This window comes from Pelodiscus sinensis, chromosome 29, assembly GCF_049634645.1.
Source record: "Pelodiscus sinensis isolate JC-2024 chromosome 29, ASM4963464v1, whole genome shotgun sequence".
Lineage (NCBI taxonomy): Eukaryota > Metazoa > Chordata > Testudines > Trionychidae > Pelodiscus > Pelodiscus sinensis.
Genome location: NC_134739.1, coordinates 8205830 through 8227792, shown reverse-complemented (window position 1 = coordinate 8227792; position 21963 = coordinate 8205830). Strand labels below are relative to the sequence as shown.

The window sequence follows — 21963 nt, the reverse complement described above, 5'->3', positions numbered from 1 at the left end:
TCAGTGTGAGAGAGGCATGGGGGATGGAGGGGAAAGAAAGGGTGTGCAGGCCGCAGATGGAACCCCAATGGGCCGCAAGTTGCCCACCACTGGGTTACAGCACTTCAGCTGTAGCTGAAGAGGTGCTAATCTTTATCTACACTTACAGAGTGTGTAAGGCTTTGTCCACTGTAAAATATGGGACTTTGAAAACCTGGGATGAAAGCTACCAGAGAAGTGAAAAATATTAATTTAGCTCTTATAGGAGTGGGGGAAAAATCAATTATGTGCTGGCAAAGACTGAAGAGTGCATTCTTTTTACAAAACATGCATATTACATCTTCTTGCTTTTCTTCATTTATTTTTTTCTCTAGCTACTGCTGCTTTCCAGAAATGCCAGCACTGAACTTGTTCCACAAAGCAACCCATATGCTATAAAAATGGAGAAAGCTGGCATTGGCTTTAGGTTTAACATTGGAGTTTGACAATTTTGTTACAAATAGGAAAAGGACACTGTATGAAGCCTGGTTTCTTGTTAAAGATTGTTCTTCTATTTACAGTTTCTTAATGAATATTATCAAATACACTAACCAGAGAGCAGGCTGAGAAAGGTCTCCAGATAAGAGCATTGCACATACACATATAACTAAAGGGAGAAAAAATCAGGGATGAATTTTCTCTCTCCTATGTCGGAGAACTTAAGTCAAGAGAGAATTCTGGCTTCTCATTTTCTAGCCCAGTGGAGACAACAGGCTGTGTTTCCAGATGATGGCTTTGCCATCTTTCTAACGGCAGACACACAGAGCATTATCAATGCCAGTCTGTGAGAACACTGGGCATTTCCCCAGCCAACTGGAGGGGTGGTCCCACAATGGGAAATGTCAATAGAAAGGAGCTTGAGGGGAAACCCATGTGGTCCCAAGATAAGGGCAGGGCTTTCCCCAAACTCAGATGACTGGGGTCTCATCTGAGGGCAAAAATAATGAGGTGTGAAACAGCAATGCACTATGCCTGCAATATTTAAAGTCGCAGACTATTTGCACAGGATCTCAATGATAATAAAGTGCAGACTTTCATCTGAACACCCACATTCGATAAATGAGAGAAAATTTCAAATTTGCTGCATTTTTTGTAACAGCTGAAGTGCAATTTGAGCACAGCCCTAAACCCAAGACTAAACCACCTTTATAATTTTGAGATTTGATTTTGTACAAGCCCATTTTGTTCCTACTGCAATAGCAAGACAGCATGACATTTAGTATTTTACAGTTCTATCGCTCTGCAAACTGTTTTCTGTAGCCATTTAGTCAAAAGGTCCCTATACACAGAATACAAATAACTGTCTTAAAAAATCCCCAACAACCCTGCACTTAAATCATGGGAACACAGTTTAGCGTAGAGAAAGTTTTAGCGGTTAAGCAGCAGGTGATCAGTGGAAACTTTGCCAATTTCTTCAAGATGAGAATTAGCGTAGATTGGTTGTACCTTTTCCTTCCCCCAGGCCTTCATTTCCCCAACCCCAGAGGATCACCTACTCATATTTTTAGTTAAAATTCACCCTGCCTGCAAACACATGTCTTGTATCTCACTCATTCTACTTGCTGTTGAAGGACTGGAGGATAGGTCTATCAGTAGCTATTAGCCAGGATAGGCAGCAATTGTGTCCCTAGCCTCTGTCTGCCAAAAGCTGGAAAGGGCAACCGGGGATAGATCACTCGGGAGTACCTGTTGGCAGACAGGATACTGAGCTAGACAGACTTTTGGTCTGACTCAGTATGGCTGTTCTTATGTTCTAATGACAGGATCCCCCTTCAGAAACTATCAACACAGATTTTTAATCAAGCAGAAGGATTGCAAATAGTTCCCCAAGGAGAGGACTCTGTGGCACATCACTTCCTTTGAGCTGGCCAACACCTGCATTATAAAAGATGCATTTTGACCCTGATATGCAAAAACATCTGAATATTTCTGTTGCATGACTGGCAAGCTCTAGGAGCAGCACTGCAGAGACAGAGCCAACTACAGCCTTTATGTACCATTCTGTACATTTGATTTCATGTGAAGATAAAAGATCATTTAAAAATATTTCCGCTATTCAACTGGCATCAGAAATGACAGCTGATGTAGAATGAGATATGTCTGACAGCTACGAATGGTTTCTTATACCGTTCCAGTCTGGGATCGTCTAGCTTTCCTAGGGCCTTGGTGGTTTCTCCCATTGATCACATCTCCTCTCACTTCAAAGTCATACTGGAAAATAAAAAAGAATCAGAAGTTAGACAGAGAAGGCTGGCATGGTGAGCCCTTGGGCTAAGGCAGGAAATGGCTCAGATTTCAGAAACTGGAAACCTTACAACAAATGTACACAGAAGACTGACTAAAATGCATTGTCCTTTATCTGTTAAGACATTGATCCATATGCATTCGAGATAACTTGGAAGAAAATCAGTAGTAACTCGGTAACCAGTAATGCTAATTTTGACATAGAATGCCATTCTTCCTCCCTTTCCCCCCATTCAGTCCTTCCTAAATAGGTTAGCCACCACTGATTTCAACATTCTCATTGTGAGATTCATCCTACCGGATTCCAATTAGACTGAATTTATGCTAAAACCGAGCAATTCCAGCTCCTTTTGTTTACTACCCAGGCTTTTAGCACTGGTAGGGAAGAAATTCTTCAGTTGTCTAAAGTTAGAAATTGTGAAAAACCAATAAGAGAAGCAGAGGACTACAAAGATAAATCTATGGCCAGCAGAATTAAGGACAATTAGAAGGAATTTTTATAATATATTAGCAACATAAAGAATACTGACAATAGTGTCATTCCTAGATGACCATTCCTAGATGAAAATAGTAAAATTATCAAGGATAATGCAAAAAAGCAGATGTGTTCAATAAATATTTCTGTTCTATATCTGGGGGGGACGGACAAATGATATAGTCTCCCCATATGGTGATAACAATTTCCATCCCATTAACGTCCTCCAGAGATACAAACAGAAAGTACCAAAGATAAATATTTTTAAATCAGCAAGTCCAGATAACTTGATTGAAAGAATTTTAAAAAAGAGCTGACAGAAGAGCTTACTGAACCATCAGTGTTGATTTTCAATAAGTTTTGGAACACAAGGGAAGTTCCAGAAAACCAGAAGACAGCTAATGTACTGATATTTAAAAAGGGTAAACGACATGACCTGGGCCATTATAGGCATGTCACTTGACATCAATCCTGACTCAATTAACAAAGAATGAAAGAAAGGTAATGTAATTGATGCAAACTACTTTGAGTTTATGGAAACTAGAACCAGTCAAACTAACCTAATTTTTATGCGATTATAAAACTTTGTTGATAAAGGTAAAATCAAATAATATGTTTGACTTGGTGCTGCACAACATTATGATTAAAAAACTGAAGGAAATAAAGTTAATATGACACACACTAAATGGATTAAATGCTGGCTAACTGATCAAATCTCAACATTTTACTGTAAATGGAAATTGTCACTGAGCAGGTGCGTTTCCAGTCGAGGCTCACAGGGATCTGTTTGTGGCCTCTATACTATTTAACGTTTTTTAATCAAAGACCTGAAAGAAAAAACAAAATCATTACTGATGCAGTTTGGAGATGACACCAAAATTGGGTGTATGGTAAATAATGAAGACGACAGGTCACAGGATGAGAGACTTTATACCCTGGGAAGCAGTGACTCTGAAAAAGATTTGGGGCTTGCGGTAGATCATCGATTGAACATTGATCTCCTAGTGTGACACTGTGGCCAAAAGAGCTAATGTTTACGCATCTCATGATTGCAAAGGAATCTTTTGTAAAAGGGTTATTTTACGTAACAAAGGAAAGGTTAACGGACAAGAAGATAACAAGTATAAGTAAATATGTGGGGAACAAATATTTAATTATGCACTCTTCAATCTAGCAGAGAAAGATACAACACTATCGAGGGACTGGAAGCTGAAGTCAGATGTACATTTATAACAGGGGAGAGTAATTAAGCACTGGAAAAATTCACCAAGGACCATGGTAGATTCTCCATCGCTGGCAATTTGAAAATTAAGTTATTTTTCCAAAAGATGTGGCGTAGGATAGGGATGTAAAATCCCATTTAATTAGTTGACTTGATTGAACAGGCGGGGGTGGGGCACTCCAGCACAGCTGGGCTGGAGCAGTCCCCTGCACCTGCCGTGGATGGGTGGACCCCCTGCCATGGCTGGGGGCTGTTCCAGCTGAGCTGGAGTTCCCCTGGTCACCAGGCTGGGCCTGCCGCTGATAGGAGCTGATCTTGCTAGACTGGAGCACCCTCGGCCTGCGGAGGGCCCCGCAAGGCTAGAACAGTCCCTGCGTGTTAAACATCTGAAGATCCCTCATCTAGAAACTATTGGGGGAAAAGTTCTACGGCCTGTATTACACAGGGGTCAGACTAGATGACCACAGTGGCCCCCTTCTAAGGTTTTGAATCTAGAACCCTGCAGCTTGATCAAGCAAATGTTTCTTAAAAGAAACTAATCAAATTCCATTCAACACAGTGAATGTAAGAGTAGCAGCCTGACAGGCTAAAATCAGTTGCTAGAGGCAAATCTCATTCAGTAGAAATGAGGTATCAATACATAACCTCTAAAACATAAATTAATTTTAAATATCTTTTTTATTTCAAAGCCTTCACTTACCAGTTAGATTAACAGTAAATACAATCCTTTGTTTGATAATCTTAGGGCTGCATCTGTCTCTCAATCAACTGTCTATTATTCACTACTTTAAGAAAGCTCCTTCATGGATTTCTATACAGAACTGGTGGGGAATTAACAAAAAAAAAAAAACCCCTCATGTTTTCACCCAACTTGATACTTTTGTAGTGGTTTCCGTAATGAGGGCAAATGAATCTGTCCTGAAAACCCCTCTCACATGCTTGAAAGAGAAGATTTAATTGAGTCTGAAGGATATCCAGTAGATGCCCTATTTTATTAGCTAGAGAGACCAGAACATCGGAAGCCTCCACAAAGGGCAAGGTAGGACCTGGCTGGACAATGATGAACTCTCAGAATGTTTTTGGGATTAGTACAATTTTTGATTCTCCCTTGGCTTGAAATGCTAGCCTCGGGTTTTTTGAGCAGAGAAGCTCGGGGCGGAGTTGCATCAAGAGATCCATTTCTATCTACTTATCAAAATTATGAACTTTTGCACTGGATCACATTTTGTGCCTCTCTCTTCACAACATGTAGTCAACCTGTGGAACTCATGGCCACTGGATTTTGTGAAGGCCCTAAAGTATCATGGAGTTTAAAAACAGAATTAGGTATATTCTTGGAGAACAGGTCCATAAATGGCTATTAGCCAAGGAGGTCAGTGATCAGCTCCCTGTCCTGGCAGTGGAAGGTTTAGTGATGTTCTGAAGATAGGAGGGATCATTTGTTCAATTCATTTCCTCTGCAGCATCTGGGACTGGTCATGGTCAAAAGACAGGATACCGGGCTAGATGCACCATCAGTCTGATTCAGTACAGCTATTATGTTCCTTAAGCAAGGTTCGGCAAAAATCTGTGCCTGAGGCAGAGAATCTGAGCACTATTGATAAAGAGAGGCAAATGCCACCTAATCTACTTTCTAGTCTCAGACAGCTCTCTGCACTAGAAATTTAGAAAATACTCCAATGGGAATTTAGGAGTTGGTTATAGATCAGCTAATGAAGTGCAAAAGATTGGACATGGATGTGTTCCAACATTATTCCTTCATATACACAGCAGGTGTGTACCTCCAACCCTGCACTTTCCAACATCAGTCATATTTTACCTTTGGAACAGTTTCTAGACCAAACGTCAAGGAAATATCACAGAGGTGGCTCTTTGTTCTGCAGCATGGAATACCTGCATTCTGCACAACTGCGGTTTTTAGTGAAGTTTCTTGGTACGGCCTAGAATCCTAACTCTTGTCCTATGCCAAGTTCTCCCCTGTCCCAAACACCTCCAACTAATTTTTCAGTTTCAAATATTTAAATTCTTCTGTCACAAACATGACTAATATGTTCATTCCCATAGTATCTGGATGCTCATGCACCAGACATTATTTGGCATTTCACTCTTAAGACATCAAGACCCACCTCATCAAGTATCCTTCCTTCCTTAAAAGACTGAACAATCCCTAAACAAAAAGAGCAGAGAAGAACAGATTACATTAAATCAGACAAGATGCTCTGATTAGCCTTTACAGACGAATTTGGCTGCCACCTCAAATTCAACACAATTTGTACTGATAAGGAAAACAAATTATTCGGTATTTGAACAATTAAAAAATAATTATATAATGCCTAAAAGTGCTCCTAGCATACTATAGATTTTTAGTCTAATCTTCCTTTTTAAATAAAAGGAACTTTGCATTAAGTGATACATTTTTAGGAGCCGCAATACATTTTATTTAAGTTATGAAGACAAAGTATTTCTTTGGGAAAAATCATTTCTGGTACTTGAATGAAGCAAAGATATTAAAAAAAGAAGCTAAGCGTTCTCATTAAATGTCTAAATATTCAGGTGGAACTCTAAAAAAATATCAAAAGCTAAAATATATTAAACATAAAGGATGTGGTATTGGGAAACTGGGAGCAGAGAGGAGAGGACATGGAGTTGCTCCAAAGGGTATTATACTTACATTCATAGCTAACTATCCATTTTCTTCCTGCAATGCCCAGAAAGTACTTCAGCGTCCGCTCACACACTAGCTCAGTATCTGCAGATTAAGTAGAAATATACTGGGATCACTCTCAGTTTTGCCATCTCACTAACATTAAGCAACTTTGAAAGTTGATTTGTATTTCAAGTGATAGGCCACCAGAAAAACCACACCACCACCACATACTGATACTGCCCAATGATAGTGTTGACAAGGGCACTCACAAGAAGGTTCAAAGTATCAATGTCCTAATGCTGCCCCTTCCTGGGTCTCCTGAAAGGGAGAAGCCTAGTATGGTTTTCAGGTCAGTTCTATAGTAGGGGATACAGTTGAATTAAGATATGCAACTCCAGCTACATTAATTGTGTGCCTGGAGTTGACATACCTTGATTTGAACTTTGGCACTGTTCCCACAGTGGGAAGTTGATGGTAGAAATCCCGTCAATTTCTCTTGCTTCTTGCAAGAAGCAGGAGTGCCGCGTTGATGGGAATTTAACGGGTCCTTACTACACCCACTAAATCGAATGCCAGAAGATCAACCTCTGGAGCGTCGATCTGTGGATAAGTATAGATGTGGCCTCAGCGGAGAGTCTCTGTACATTCCCACCCTCCAGTCCAGATTTCCTGTTGAACTGAGCCTCAGATGTTGGAAAGGCACAGGCCACTGGTATTGGAATAATTTTAAAAAAATATTATCCAGTACCTAAAAGTTAGATGTCTTTGACTTTCTGAAGCTAATGGACACTGAAAAGTATGTCTGAATTTGTCACGCTGTAACTTTGTTCCAATAGAAGTACAGCTCCATTCATTTTCTCAGCTACAATTAGAAAGCCAAATACAAATCTATTTTGGTCTGTTTTCAATTACATCAAATAATTATTTTTGAGAAAGAATTTAAGTGGCTTTTTTTTTTAAAAGCAGAAGTGATGTGGTTTTCTCCAGGATTTAAGTATTTATAAGAAGGAAATGTCTGGCTCTCTCTTTGGTTGGCTGTAAATTATCTAAAGTCAGTGTGCTGCTGCTGCTGCCGCCTTCTTCTTAAACCTACAGACATGACATCAAATCACTCATCTTAAGGATATGGCAATTTCAAATTTTACTTATAACCATGTCAATGATATCGTATAAACAAGCAACCCAAAACAGAAACTTCTCATCTGGACTCCATGAAATGGGATAAAAGACAGATGGGTCAAATTTTAGCTTAGACTCAGAAAGGATCATACAAATTCTGATATGGAATAAAAGAGCAGTAAATTATAAACCCCACATCCTAATCAAACGTCTTCAGACCATCAAGCTGAATGACTCATCATGCTCCATGTACTCCTTGATTAGCCTGTTTTTAGTGTTTTATATGGCATTAAATATCTGTTTTGTTCGCTGAGCTTCCAACACACCTGTTTTCATTATGACATGGGTTGTTCCTTCAGTAATTTGATTAGATAAAGTGCTCTGGGTTTTTCTGGCAAACTTCTGCACCAGTAACTGAAAGCAAATAAATAATGAATTAGAAAAAAAATTGATTCAATCCAAACATTAGACATCTCTGGCTCTGAACAGAAGTTTCCACATTATAAGATTAGCTTTCTAATATAGCTGAGAAATTAAATATATGTCAATAGAAGTTGTAAGTACAACATACAGTGGAGAAACACTGAAACAAATGGCGATCCTCTACACCAATAGGCACATAGATACAACCATTACTTCAAAAATAACGTTCATTTTGCCTTTAGTAACAGAAATTATTTGACTGGCTCACGTAGACTCAAGTAAAGCAACACTCTATATACTAAAATTCAGATCAATCAGTAATTTATGAGCCAAGTGAAATGGAAACATGTGCTGTAGTTGTCTGAGGCATTAAGCCAATATGCAACTTCTGATGGCAACAAAACATTAAAAGCCAAGATAGTGTGAAAGCTGAGTGATATAAACATCTGTTCCAACCTACTTACAAAGAAGGATTTTTACTAGCATATTGGTTGTTGTAGAAGTCTAGGGTTTTCCAGTTATCTATTAAACAAAATAAAATCGGTACTAATGCAGTAAAAGAAATTGCTCAGATCGGTTACTCCTGCCACATCATAACTGGAATCTATTGGCTGGTAAATAACCTTCTTTATCAAAAGCCACTATTTATCAACAAATGCCACCAAAATTTGCATTTTTATATTGTAGAAATTTTGTAATTGAAGTAATTTCTCTCCTGTGGCTTCACCCAGTCATCTACGTTACAGAGAAAACCAGGCTGCAAGGACGTCCCCATACCACTGCCCTCTACCAGGATCATTAGAACTTTAGAATTAATTGCTGACATCCTCACAATGGAGCAGAGTTCGATTAAAGCAGTCACCGGCAACTTAATGAAAGTTTCAGAACTATTCACGCATAATACAGTAGTCAGCAGCTTTTATAATAAATTTAGCACATTTCAACAAATCCAAATAGCACAAAATGTTTCTCCCTCGCTAGTTACAGCTAGGATCTACTCTAGCCATTAGTGATTTAATAAGCAGCTTAGAAACTAACTATTGCCAGTGCAGTTAATAAACTTGGCTTTATTAGGTCAAACTGAATTCTCTGCAATTACCAATACAATAGATCTGATGTCTGGGTAGCAGCTGGAATGATCACTGACTAAATATAATAAACAATTTTAATTAAGTGGCCTCAGATACACTAGCACTGTGTGACTACAAGGAAAGCTTTCACCATCAGACCATTGAGTATCAAGTGCAAATCATGGGGAGGCTGCAGTTTATTGAGTCTCTAGTCTAGTGAATAGACCCTGCAAGACATTTAGACTCTGGAGGGAGCTACTGTAGGCACAGCATGCCATGTCACATCACCACCAATTTTGGGCAGAAGTTGCACAGACAGCTGTGATTGGATTTAACACTAGTGAAGACTGGTTCAGAAAGTCAATCCAATTGCTTACACCACAGTTGGAGAAGCACTACTGTGTAAGTTGATTTAAGAATACACCACAATATGAATCCATTTGAAGACCATGCAAATTCTTCTGAATGTGATGTTACACTAGAACTTAGAATTTGAAAATCATATTGTAATTTCTCGCATGAGTTTGCACCATTGCAGTTTAACAGGATCCTTGCACGAGAGGTTAAGACACTAATTAAGGAAATCAATCCTCTTCAGGACAGCACTGAAATACATGCTTAACTTTTAAGTATGCACTTAAGTCTCACTGAAATCAACAGGAGTTCAACACACACAATATGTGCTTTCCTGAATGGGGGTCAAAGGGATATGTAAGAATAGGAAGGGATTCTGCAAATCAGATAAAAGTATTTTAAAGAGCTCTCAGCAGTAGGAGAAGTAGCCTTAGGACTGGCAAGTGAAGTTGGAGTTTCATTGGCAGTGTGCGTTGTGGAACATTGGTGCTGCACTCGTCTGTATCAAACCTGGCTTTAGCCACTGCTATCAGCCTCTAAAATTTGCAAGGCATCTAAGAAAATGTATATAAAAAAATTATGCTCTTTGAGGTGAGAGTCTTCCTTGCTTTGGAACAATAAGCCTTCTTCCTCCTCCTGATGTGAATGGCTTTCCAATCCATTTAGAAACTCTGAACCTTAATGGACTGCTTCCTTGCATACAAACCCGCATATTTATCAGTACTAGCAAACAAAGCAGTATCTAATTTTAAATACCCTGGTATTATTAATGGGTAAGTGACATCAAAGTTTTGTTGCATGTGAACCTCTTAGGGAGAGGTTTAAATTGTATTTAGGATTACAAGGGTTGGCTACATGCATATTCGTTGGGAACTGACAAAGATGGTGAAATACACTTACAAGCTCACTCTGGTTCAGACCTGAGGCCACAATTGACATTTGTCTCCTGCAGGTCACAACTGGGCTTTTGGCATTTTCTTTTCCAGCTGCAGGGCGCAAAGCAGGTGGTGAGGAAAATGCGCTTCTCTCCCGCTTACATCCCTGAGCGCTCTTCCCGTTATTAATATTCCAAAGTGCAGCCGAATGATGTGTGGATTCTGCAGTTTGACAGTGGGTAAGCCTTCCAAAACATTTCAAGGGAGAGCTGTTTGGAGTCCTGCTCTCATTCCCACGCGGAACAGCTGCACTGTTTAGCTTTGTTCCAAATTCCTGCTCAGCTGCATTTTCTGAAGGAAAAGAGGAGTCAGGCAGTAAAACATTTCTAGTCTTAAATCACAGTTTCTCTTTGCAGCCATGTTGGAGGATGTTGCTCCATATTTTAAATGTATAGGCGACAGTTTTTTCTCTGCTTAGTTATTCACAACTTCACCTTGACCTTGAAATCATAGTTGTTCTTGATCTAAAGCTAAGGTGCTCAAATGCTTGTGAAATCTTTCAGGATACAATTAGCATTTCCTGAGAATACTCTGCATTTGGGACGAAAACATGAACATTAATTATTGTGTCAAAGTACTACCCCCTCCCAAACTGCACCTTTTCAGAGCATGGGATCTTACAAGGAATTATCAAAGTTTCAGTAGGCTAAAAGTCCCCAGATTGGCAATTAAAAATTGGTTATATAGTCGATTTAAACACATGTTCTTTACAATTTCTCCAATGATTGATATATAAAGCAGACCAATGACTGGGGTACAGGTAGAAGCCAAAATGAATGTGTTGAGTTTGATCAGTACTAAGTGTTACCTGGTTCAGATCTATCAGGATTATATTGTTTCACTGCCTCCTGTTCCAGCAGCCCTGCCTCATCAACCTGCTGAAATGTTCCCTCCTGCGAGTGAGTTTTGGCTTTCCTGTGGCCTTGCTCCAGAGCTGTCTTTTTTAATCGATGGGATTTAGGAGGGGAAAGCAATAAATCCGATGACCTCAAACTAGAAAAAAAATACGGACAATGTATCATCTTTGCTATTAGAATCATTAGTTAGCAACAGTAGAATTAAGTGTCGGAGAATGATTAGTAATAGAACTGGTATGAAGGGACTGTTGCATTTAAATTGATTAAAATATTTTAAAAATTGCATGTTGACATGTCAAACTGTCATGTACATTTTCTCAAACTAACCAACCCTGAAGAACAAATGCTAATAGCGTAACAACATATTAGCCGCGTTTCGCACTATCCAGCCTTGTGAAAAAATTTAGTTTTGGTCTCTCTTCCATTCATCTAGGTTCCAGAAACTTTGCTAGAACCTGGGTCTCCCTTAAAAACTAGAAATCTTCACTGATTCCTCAGGACCAATTTTATCTTTTCTCCTCTATGTCCTCCAATACCTCAAGTTCCTATTTAATCTCCTAACTGTTTTTGACACATGCAATGTGTGTGTGTTTCTTAAATGTATGCAATCAACCACAGAAAAGTAATTCACAAAGGGGAACTGGATAAATAAACATATCAAACTAAACCAGTGTTTCTTAAACTTTTTAAGATCGAGGAACACCAAACAATAATAATTATTTTAATGAGGAACACCAAGGTTTTTTTGTTGAGGGGAAAAAAAAAAAAAAAGGTTGGGCGGAAAAAAAAGGGTGGGTGGTGGTGGTAGGGAGGAGTTATTGAGAAGAAGAAGAAGGAAAAAAAAAAAAAGGTCGTCTGCCCCATTTTGAATTCTGTTGTTCTCCGCAGCACACCTCCGACTGCCTTGTGGCACACCGGTGTGGAACACAGTTTAAGAAACACTGAACTAAACTATCTTCCTGCATTGAGTTACATAGCAAAGATTTTTCTTCCCTATGCTTACATGTTATGACAAAGATAGAGTATCTGCCAATAATTTTAGCTCTAATATTTTGAGCACACATCATAGTAATTAGTGCTGATGAAAGCTATTAACCATCTCCAAAATCCAATGAAAACTTTCTCCCTACAATTTGCGCTCTCGTATTTTGTAAAGTCAAATTTTAAAGAATCTAGGGATGGGGCTTTGTTATTCCAGTCTAGCAAATCTCACTGCTGGGCCAAGTTTCCATGATATTTAGCCTGAAGCTTTTCCCTTTGCTCAATTTGGTTCTGTTGCTTGTAATTAAGTTTCCTCCGATCAACCTGAACTCTTCTTCTTCCATGATGTTTACGCCCTTCAATTATTTGTTCAGCATTTCCTTCACAGTCCACTCAGTCTTCATTTTAAAATGCAAACCAACATCTTCGCTTTCTACTAATCAAAGGCACTAGCCATAAATAACTTCAGGGCACAATATAATACAGATAATTTGTAAACTAATCATGCTACTGTAGAATAGTCCGTCTGTATTAAATCCTATCACCTATGAAGTCAACCATTGATTTAAGCGGGGACAGGAGTTTATCCCTGTTGCCTGAAATGATAGACTGGAGGCCCAGGTCCCATTGCTCTATACACAGCCAAGACAGAAACAGCTCCTACTTCTCTATCCAAATAATGGAAAGAAAAGCTGCTCCAAATTCTGGTTTCCTAATATACATGCAAGAAGGTTAAAACTGCATCACCAAAAGAGTTCATATAACTACATCTGTCATTAAACAAAGATGACAGAACAAGCTACATAACATCTTTAAAAAAAAATAAAAACCAGATTATTTTAGCTAGAGATGGAATTGCCAAAGCAATACTAACAAAATACTGCTTCAAGGGGCTAACTATTCGTAGAAGACCATACATACCAAACAAAATGCACTTACCTTTCTTCTTCTTCTAGTTCTTTGTTTTGTGTGTTGGAATGGTCACTCGGCATTACATGGAACCCATCAGCTGAAAGTCCCTTTGAACTGCTGATTTTATGGTTTTCAAGATTTACTTCTGTTGTTCCTTCAAAAGAAAAACAATATTTACAAAAAAATTCAAGAGAAAAGACCACACTAGTGTTTTCAACTCTGTTCTTAGGGTAAGAATTATTTCTTTAAACCAGTAACCTTGAGACAAATCAGATTTGTTTTAAAAGGGAAAATATTCTAGAAAACAGAAAATATTGAGTACAGCAACAGATATATGCAACTGTTGCCACTAACAGAATGATTGAAAAATAATAATTTTATAGACTAAGGACATATGGTTACATAAGAATGATGTATGGTTAGAGCAAACTACAGTACCAGTGGCACATTTTGCTGTCAATAACGGCGAAATGAGATTAATTTTTATGCAATTTTCAGCATTCTGCAAAATTATAATATAATTATAATTTATAGACATGAAAAAGGAGCCATACTAATTTCTGATCTTTGTGAAAGAATAATAGTTACAACTTACAAACTGTAAAATCCCAAAGTCCCCAAATCAAAATGTGGAAAAAATACTAACATAGCAAGCTTCATATAAAAGCGGCGAGGAGTCCTGTGGCACCTTTATAGACTAACTGAAGCGTAGGAGCATAAGCTTTCGTGGGCAAAGACCCACTTCGTCAGATGCAGGTAGTGGAAATTTCCAGAGGCAGGTATAAATATGCAGGCCAGGATCAGGCTGGAGATGACGAGGTGGATCCAATCAAGGAGGATGAGGCCCACTTCTAGCAGCTGATCTGGAGGTGTGAATTCCAAGAGAGCAGAAGCTGCTTTTGTAGTTAGCAAGCCCTTCACAGTCTTTGTTTAATCCAGAGTTGATTGTGTCAAACTTGAAGATGAACTGCAGCTCAGCAGTTTCTCTTTGAAGTCTGGTCCTGAAGTTTTGCTGCTGCAGGATGGCTACCTTTAGATCTGCAATTGTAGGGGAACACTTCAGTCTTCCTGGAGACACAGGTTTTTGTATGTTGCCATTCCTAATATCTGATTTGTGTCCATTGATTCTTTTACGTAGGGACTGTCCAGTTTGGCCGATGTATATAGCAGTGGGGCATTGTTGGCACATGATGGCATATATTACGTTAGTAGATGTGCAGGAGAATGAACCAGTGACAGTATGGCTGATCTGGTTAGGTCCTGTGATGGTGTTGCTGGTGTATATATGTGGGCAGAGTTGGCACTGAGGTTTGTTGCATGGATTGGTTCCTGAGTTAGAGTTATTATGATGCGGTGTGTAGTTGCTGGTGAGCAAGATATATTCACGCATTTACAAAAACAAGATGTCAGCTGATGCATTAGATAGATTATCAAATAATAAGGAAAAGTAGAAACATTAAATAAACCCAAAGCAAAATTCTGCTATTTTATACACTTTCTATTTATAAAGCCTCAAAAATACATTAACATATATCTGCTCACCAGTAAATGTTTTAGAAAGGTGAATACTTAAGAGCTGGGAGATGCTTGTAACTTTTAACGAACATCAATAACTGTAATCAGTTTTAAGCTTTTCTGAGAGCCTGAAATCCATATTCTAGCATGACAATGTAAACAAGGTTTGTATTAATTAAACTGTTTTAAGTCACTTTCTAGCCTGAAGGAAACTAATAATTGATTTCCTGACTTAATCCTCAAACACAGTATTTATAGTTATCTTATGAATTTGGCTTATTGGATTTGGAAATGTCACACAAACACTCCTTCAAAAGTTAGCTCCATCAGGAATAATATATTTCTCATATTGAATTAGACCCACCAGTGTCAACACTCTGTTCAGTTAAAACACACAGGAGGTGTTTAATCACATCAGTTATATTCCTAAAGTACAGAATATTACTCGATAAAGAACTTTAACTCAAAACATAAGAGGACTGCTCACAGCAGCTGAATATACTGTTCAAATGGAAAAGGGAAAGATTATGAACAGTAATTAAAAAGCCATTATGTTCCAGGCACACTTGCAATTGGAATTTTCATTTTCCATCACGATCATCGTCATTTCAAATGGAACTAGGTTAACGTGAACTCATCACCTTGTTTGCACCAGCCAGAGGAGGCAGCTTCAGCACAGTCCTTTAGTGTGCATCCCAATCGCCTGAACCACAGCACCATGTGATAAGCCATTTCTTGTCATTTGTCAACCTCATGTTTCCAAAAGGGAACCTTTAAGCGATACAGCCTTTTCCCTTGTTATTTGTATCTTTTTAAATTTTATGCAGACTGTACTGCTCTCCGACATTTGTGTGACCTGCTCCCCTGCCTGAGCCCTGGGATGTTTGCCTGACCCAACTTCCTCTTGGTCTTTGAACTCTCTTTGGCTTTATCTTAGCCCCTGCAGTCTCCCGTATGCTTTGTGGAAAACTCCAGGATATTTCATTCACAACGAGTGAACCTGAATGCAGGTTACGTTGAACAAAAGGAATTTTATTAAACCCAGTGGCTCACTCTGGCCACAGCTTAGAGTTGCTTGCAGCCTAAGTCAAGTCTATGTTGGGTAGGTTTATCGACAAAAAGTGCTGTTGACGTGCAATAGTCTCCAAAAGTGAAAAGCGGTCAAGCCTGTTTTTCTGCCTCCCACTGTCAACATTTCATGGCCACATTACTAGCTCCCCTGTCAACAGATTGGAGCAAAGCATTGTGGGTAAGCATCCCCCAGGGCAGTGTTGTGGGAAGGCAGAGCTGATCCCTGTGCTTCTTGGGATTCTTCATAGGCTCTGTGAGCTCTCCAGTTGAGGAATGTCAAAGCAACACAGACACCTCTCACCAGCAGCAGAACAGGAACACTTCAAAGATTTGTTTTTTGTTTGTTCCCCAAACGGAGCAGCTTACTCGGCTGTCAGCTACTTCCCAGGGCTTTGAAAGGGGAAGGGCACAAGCCTGCAGGGCAACAGAGATCACAAAACATTGAGCAGAGCCATTAGGGCAGGCATTGTGAGATACTGTTGGAAGCCAGTTCTCTTGCCAAAACAAACAGCTGGGTCCATGCTGGCTCTTTGTTGACAATAAAGGGAGGAGAAAAGACAAAAGTCTCTTTGCAGGGGTGGAAGTTTTTTGTTGCCAAAACTGGGTGCTTTCCCCGAAAGTCCCATTGTAGTGTAAATGCTCTGTTTTGTCGCCAAAAGACAGTAGACAAAGCATGACTCTGGGAGGCTCCCATTTCCTTGTTGTACCCTCAATAGCAGCCCTTCCACGACGCGTGCATCATCTGACTGCAGTTCCACAGATCACGGTACCCAGGGAAGAGTAATATGTCCACCCTGTTGGAGGCAAGCACACTGCCCACAGGCATGCAGAACCATATGTTTGAACGGTGACTTCACCCTTGAGTATGGAACTAGGAGATGAAACTGTCCATGGACTGACTTTGCTCAGAGTTCTGTCCCAACACACAGTGCAAACAGAAATATTTTCTCTTTCATTGTAGTATTTAAGGTGGAACTGGTTATAAAAATAAGAAGAACAAGTATCAGAAATGTGAGTCCTAGATGATGGAGTCCCTTGCACTGTGAAAGAAGGACCCCTAAATCACAAGCAGAAACCTAACAATGTAAATTCCAGCACCAATCGCTCTGACCCTTTTGGAAGCCTGAAATATCTCTTGGGTTTCACAGTAATGCCTTGCTCAGGAGGAGCAGTCGAATGAGGCAGAGAGGCAACCCCAACTCTCAGAAATGTCAGCATCCCTCATTGTCAAAGTGGTTTCTCAGAGCCTCCCGGATACTGATGGCCATTCTCTGGGCTCCTCTGACAGCACGAGCATCTGGCTGTTCAAACTGTGCGTCCAGGTGCTAGGTCTCCTTCTACCCACAGCCAAAGCTTCACCTTTACTCACACAAATTATGTAAGCACCAGCATGCAGCCACCACCTAGGGGATAGGATCCTCGAAAAGGTCCAGCCTGCCAGAGAGACATCTCCATCTTGCTTTCAATCTGCCAAAGGCACATTCAACAACCATACGGCATTAACTTAGCCTAGTGTTGAATCCCTCCTTACTGCTGTCCAAGAGCCCTAAGAAAGGCTTTGTGAGCCAGGGCTGTAAAAGGTAAGCTGCACCCCTTAGGATTACTATGGACATTTCCAGGGCTCGCCAAACCATGGTGAAAATCACTCGCCAGCCCCACACTGTGCTTGTGCGAGACCTGCACTGCACATGCGCGAACTGCTGGTGAACGGGGCAACCGGCTGAAATCTGCTCGCCACGGGTGAGTAGATAAGCGGATTTGTCGAGCCCTGTGTATTTCCACATCTCCCACTGTAATTTTCTGGTCTGGAAAGAAAGTTCCAGCACATACCTCACTGAACAGGCCTCTGTTCCTGAAGATGTATGCAGAGCCGGTCATAGGAGTGGGCGAGCTGGGTGGGCATCCAGGGCTGCCATTTTCAAGGGGCCGCTGACAGAGCCAGTCTTATGGGTGGGCCGCGACCGCATTTCAGCCCGACCTCCTGAATCCACCCCCCAAATTACTCCCTGACTTTTTTTTTTTTTTTTTTTTTTTTTGGGCTCGACAAATTTTCCGCAGGTTTTTTTTTTTTTTGCTTGTCACATTTTTGTCCAGTATTTTTTTAAACCATCTGGTAACCCTACGGGCAAACCGGACAGTCGCCCAGGGCCACCAATTGGTTAGGACTGGCCCTGGACGTGTGCATCATCATGCACCTTTCCAGACCACCCCGCATTTATGTCTGTGAAATGCCCGTGGTGATCCACAAGCACCTGAAGTACCATGGAGAAGTGCCCCTTCCAACTGATGTACTCTGGGGAAAGGTGGGGTGGCGCTCCAATGGGACTGTGTACGCCATCGATTGCCCCACCACAGTTTGGAAAGCGCATTGTCAGCAAAGCCAGCCACTGGCATCCACATTTCCCAGAGTCACAGTCTTAGGCACCAAAATGTGATGTATTACCCTGCTGCCCTGATGGTAGAATTCCCCACTGCAAACTGATTTGCAACTGGACAATAGCAATCGGGAGTTGCCAGCTTCCACAAAGCAATGAGCACATGCTTCTCTACCAAGAAAGCAGCTCTCATTTAGGGGTCCTTGCGCTGCGGTACAGGGGCCAGCTCAGCACACAGCTCCTGGAAGGCTGATTTACGCATCTGAAAGTTCTGAACCCACTGATCTTCACCCCACACCTGCAGGACAATGCAATCCCACCACTCAGTGCTGGTTTCCTAAAGCGCCTCTCTACTGTGCACAGCTGATCTGTGAGGGTACGTCTACATTGCATGCTTATTTTGAAATAGCATATCTACGCTGCAGGGAAGCTTCAAAATGAGTCCGAGGCAGGCTTCCCTAATGTAGACGTGTTATCTCGATTTAGAGCCCCAGGAGGCACTGGGGAGGAATAACTTAGACCCACATCAGGGCCATTCTATTTTGAAATAGCAGCAGCGGAGCGCCTACACATGCCTTATTTCGAAATAGCTATTTCAGAATAGGCGTTATTCCTCATAGAATGAGGTTCACAGATTTCGGAATAAGCCGTCCGTTATTTTGAAATAACTAATGGCTGTGTAGATGCTTGTATTGTTATTTCAAAATAACACTTGTTACCTCAAAATAATGGTGCAGTGTAGATGCACCACCAGCCCAGTACAATGCGAATTTGGTGCTGTCCCTGTCACTCACATGCTTCGTCCTCTGCTATTAACTGTAGAAGGAGCTCTGCAGCAATGTGCAATGTCCTAAGCACATTGAACACAACATGGGAGAGAACTGAGGGATCCGTGATTTCCCACAAGAGATGCTGGAGTTTGCAGTAAGGGCTATCATTTAAATGGTGTGACTGTAAGCCAGAAGCCCAGGTGGCTGATGGGATGTTTTTCCCATTCCCAAAATGCATAACACTACATTGCGTGTTCCCACAGTACTTAGCAACTGAAAGGGACGCCAGGCACTGTGGGATGCATCCCCACATTGCTTTGCTCTTTCTGGCGACAGGGTGCTAACAGTGTGGTCATGAAATATCAACAATGGGTGGCAGAAAAACAGGTCCGATGGCTTGTGCATGTTGACAACACTTTGGTCGCCGAAACTTTCCAGTGGACACAGCCTTTGAAATGTCCTATTCGAAGGCCTAAATAAAGCCCTTTCCTTAGTGCACACACATGCGACGAGCCTCACCCAATCCTCGGCATATTATTCCTACAGTAAGTTTCCTGTGCTAATTTAAATACTTCTCAGAGTCTGTGCTCATCTTGGCAGCCCCCAACCAGGAACTCCGCTTACATCCTGTCCAGAGAATTTACACTCCACTAGAAAACATCCTCTTCCTCCCTTTCTGTTGGTCAGCAATATGGCCCTGTCCTGCATCATCTCCTGCAGCCAAAAGATACCGAAATCAACTCTATTAGGTTTTGCCAAAGGACAGTTATTACTTCAGTGACAGAAGGTGGAGCCCCTTGGGGATGTAGCAGCTCTCACAGCCCCCATCCATCCAGGGCACCAAAGAGTCAGACTGGAACGAATGACCACAAAATAAGCAGCATGGATCAGTTTTGCTAAGTATGAGGCCTACTTATCTTCTTTCTGAAGAAATATGACTTTTGTAGCTTATACATTTTACCATTTAAATCATATAAATACAAAAATGCCATTACTATATTCTGTGCATTTCACTGAATAACCTAACTGAAGCAAAACTATACCCAGATTAAGTCAGTTTAACCCAACCCCTTAGCTCTTGGAGGAAAAAAACATCATTAGATTCTCAGTGAGTTGTTTGGAATAAAAGTTAAATAATTTTCACTGTTGTTCTGTTACCTCTAGCTGGCCTCATCTGTCCCACTGTGAGTGTTCCTTCTACTCTGGAAGGAGGCCGTTCACTGGATGAGGGTGGGAATTCAAAACCCTGGCTACCATGCTCTTCCAGCACAGCCTCAAGCACAGCCATTTCCTGTTGAAGTTTTTTTAAGTTGTTTTGCATGGCATCCTGTTGCTGCAATAGAAAAAAAACTAAATTGTGTTAGTCAGCTTAATTGTTAAACAGTAAAAATTAATTTTTGCAACAAATACTTGTGAATGGAACTACAGCAGAACTATTCTGACTCCACATATTGAATCTAATTAATTTACATATGGGATGCTTGGGAAATTACTGAGAGTTTTTATTGTAAAAACAAGCCACCCCCCATCATGACAGAAAGAAAAAAAAATACATTCACTTTGCAAGTGTAAAACATTTTGAAATAGACACTGGCTTGGAGTCTCTCAACCTTTTTTTTTTTTTTTTTTTTATAAAATAAAGTACCCCTTTAAAAAAAATTATAAGTACCCCCAGTACCGATAGAAAAAAAATGGTGTCTGAAAACTATCATTGCAACACATGTGTTTCAACAACTTAATCGTAGCTGGGTGGGCAATTACATTTTTGGATGCAAAAAGTACAAAAACAACAAAGCACTGTAAAACTTAAAAATTCAGTTCTCCAAATTTCAGCTGTGTTGAGATACCCCCCAGACCTCTCGAGTACCCCAAGGGTACTCGTACCACTGGTTGAGAAACACTGCTCCAAGCTATCCAAGCCTCACTGGTGAGGAGCGAATACAGGAGTTGGCTCCTACAGCATGATTTACACAATTTCAATGATAAATTACTTTTTCCTTCCAGTCATCTTAACCCATTGAATACCCTAAGACAACACGTCTATCAAAGTGGCCCTTGCATGCCTTTTGAATTGGTCCAAAATGTATTTATTTATTCAGCATTTCCTATTACATGAATTCCAGGCATACTGAGCCTAGTACACAAAGAGTTAACAGGCCACATTATTTAGAAAGTGGTAGTACAAAGAGGCTCTGTATAAATGTATGTTCACTCTGTATAAGTTTATGTTCACTCTCCACTATAATTCAGGATTCCAACAGCTGTTTTCAAATAGGAAAAAATTTCATCTCTGCCCTTCTTAATGCAGTCTCTGATCCTTGAAAACGGCTATGCCCTCTACTAAAAACATGCCATTTACCTTTTCACATTGCACAGAATACATGGCTTCAGAGGATGCTTTTATAAACAAATCGTTTTCCAAGCTTGACAGAGGTAGTTTCTATAACAGTGGATATTACTTTGCCAGTTCCACCACTGCCACCATGTGGAACTTTCTAGCTACTGTATCACTGACCACGTAGAAATGAAAACAAGAACAAGTCTTCTACCGGTAAGTCCAGCCCAAAGCTCTTAGGTCTGGTCTACACTTGGCTTTTCAGGGCATGTCTATATTACAAAATTAAGTTGATCTAGCTTATTTCGGCAAACAGCCACTACAGCAATGACACTGGTTGCGCGTCTCTACACTTGGCTCCTTGTGTTAGCGGTGCAAAACCTCACCTGGTGGACAACTTCCGAAAGTAACAGCTGACGTAAGCAAAGCCTACACTGAAATGGCGTTGGTCCAACTACATCTAATTTACGCCTCTCTGGCGGTGGAGTTAAGTCGGTGTAGGGGGTAGATATGTTGCGGGAGCAAATTTTTAGTGTATACACAGAGTTAGGTTAATGTAAACTGCTTGTGTCAATCTAACAGTGTAATATAGATCAGGATTAAGTTACCAGTGAAGCTACACCACTGTAACCCTATAGCA

At 40.5% G+C, this 21963-nt stretch overlaps 1 protein-coding gene across 6 annotated transcripts in view; it reads right to left on the bottom strand.

Annotated features, from left to right (window-relative positions):
• Positions 1-21963, bottom strand: part of BRCA1 (BRCA1 DNA repair associated) — a 78159-nt gene that overhangs the window by 23843 nt on the left and 32353 nt on the right. For all 6 annotated transcript variants that reach the window (XM_075911346.1, XM_075911347.1, XM_075911345.1 and 3 more), the window contains 8 exons: positions 20147-20321; positions 13285-13411; positions 11316-11500; positions 10473-10798; positions 8052-8139; positions 6631-6708; positions 6086-6126; positions 2146-2229 (listed from right to left, as the gene is read on the bottom strand). In XM_075911346.1, the coding sequence (XP_075767461.1) occupies positions 2146-2229; positions 6086-6126; positions 6631-6708; positions 8052-8139; positions 10473-10798; positions 11316-11500; positions 13285-13411; positions 20147-20321 (1104 nt within the window). The remainder of the gene's footprint in view (positions 1-2145; positions 2230-6085; positions 6127-6630; positions 6709-8051; positions 8140-10472; positions 10799-11315; positions 11501-13284; positions 13412-20146; positions 20322-21963) is intronic.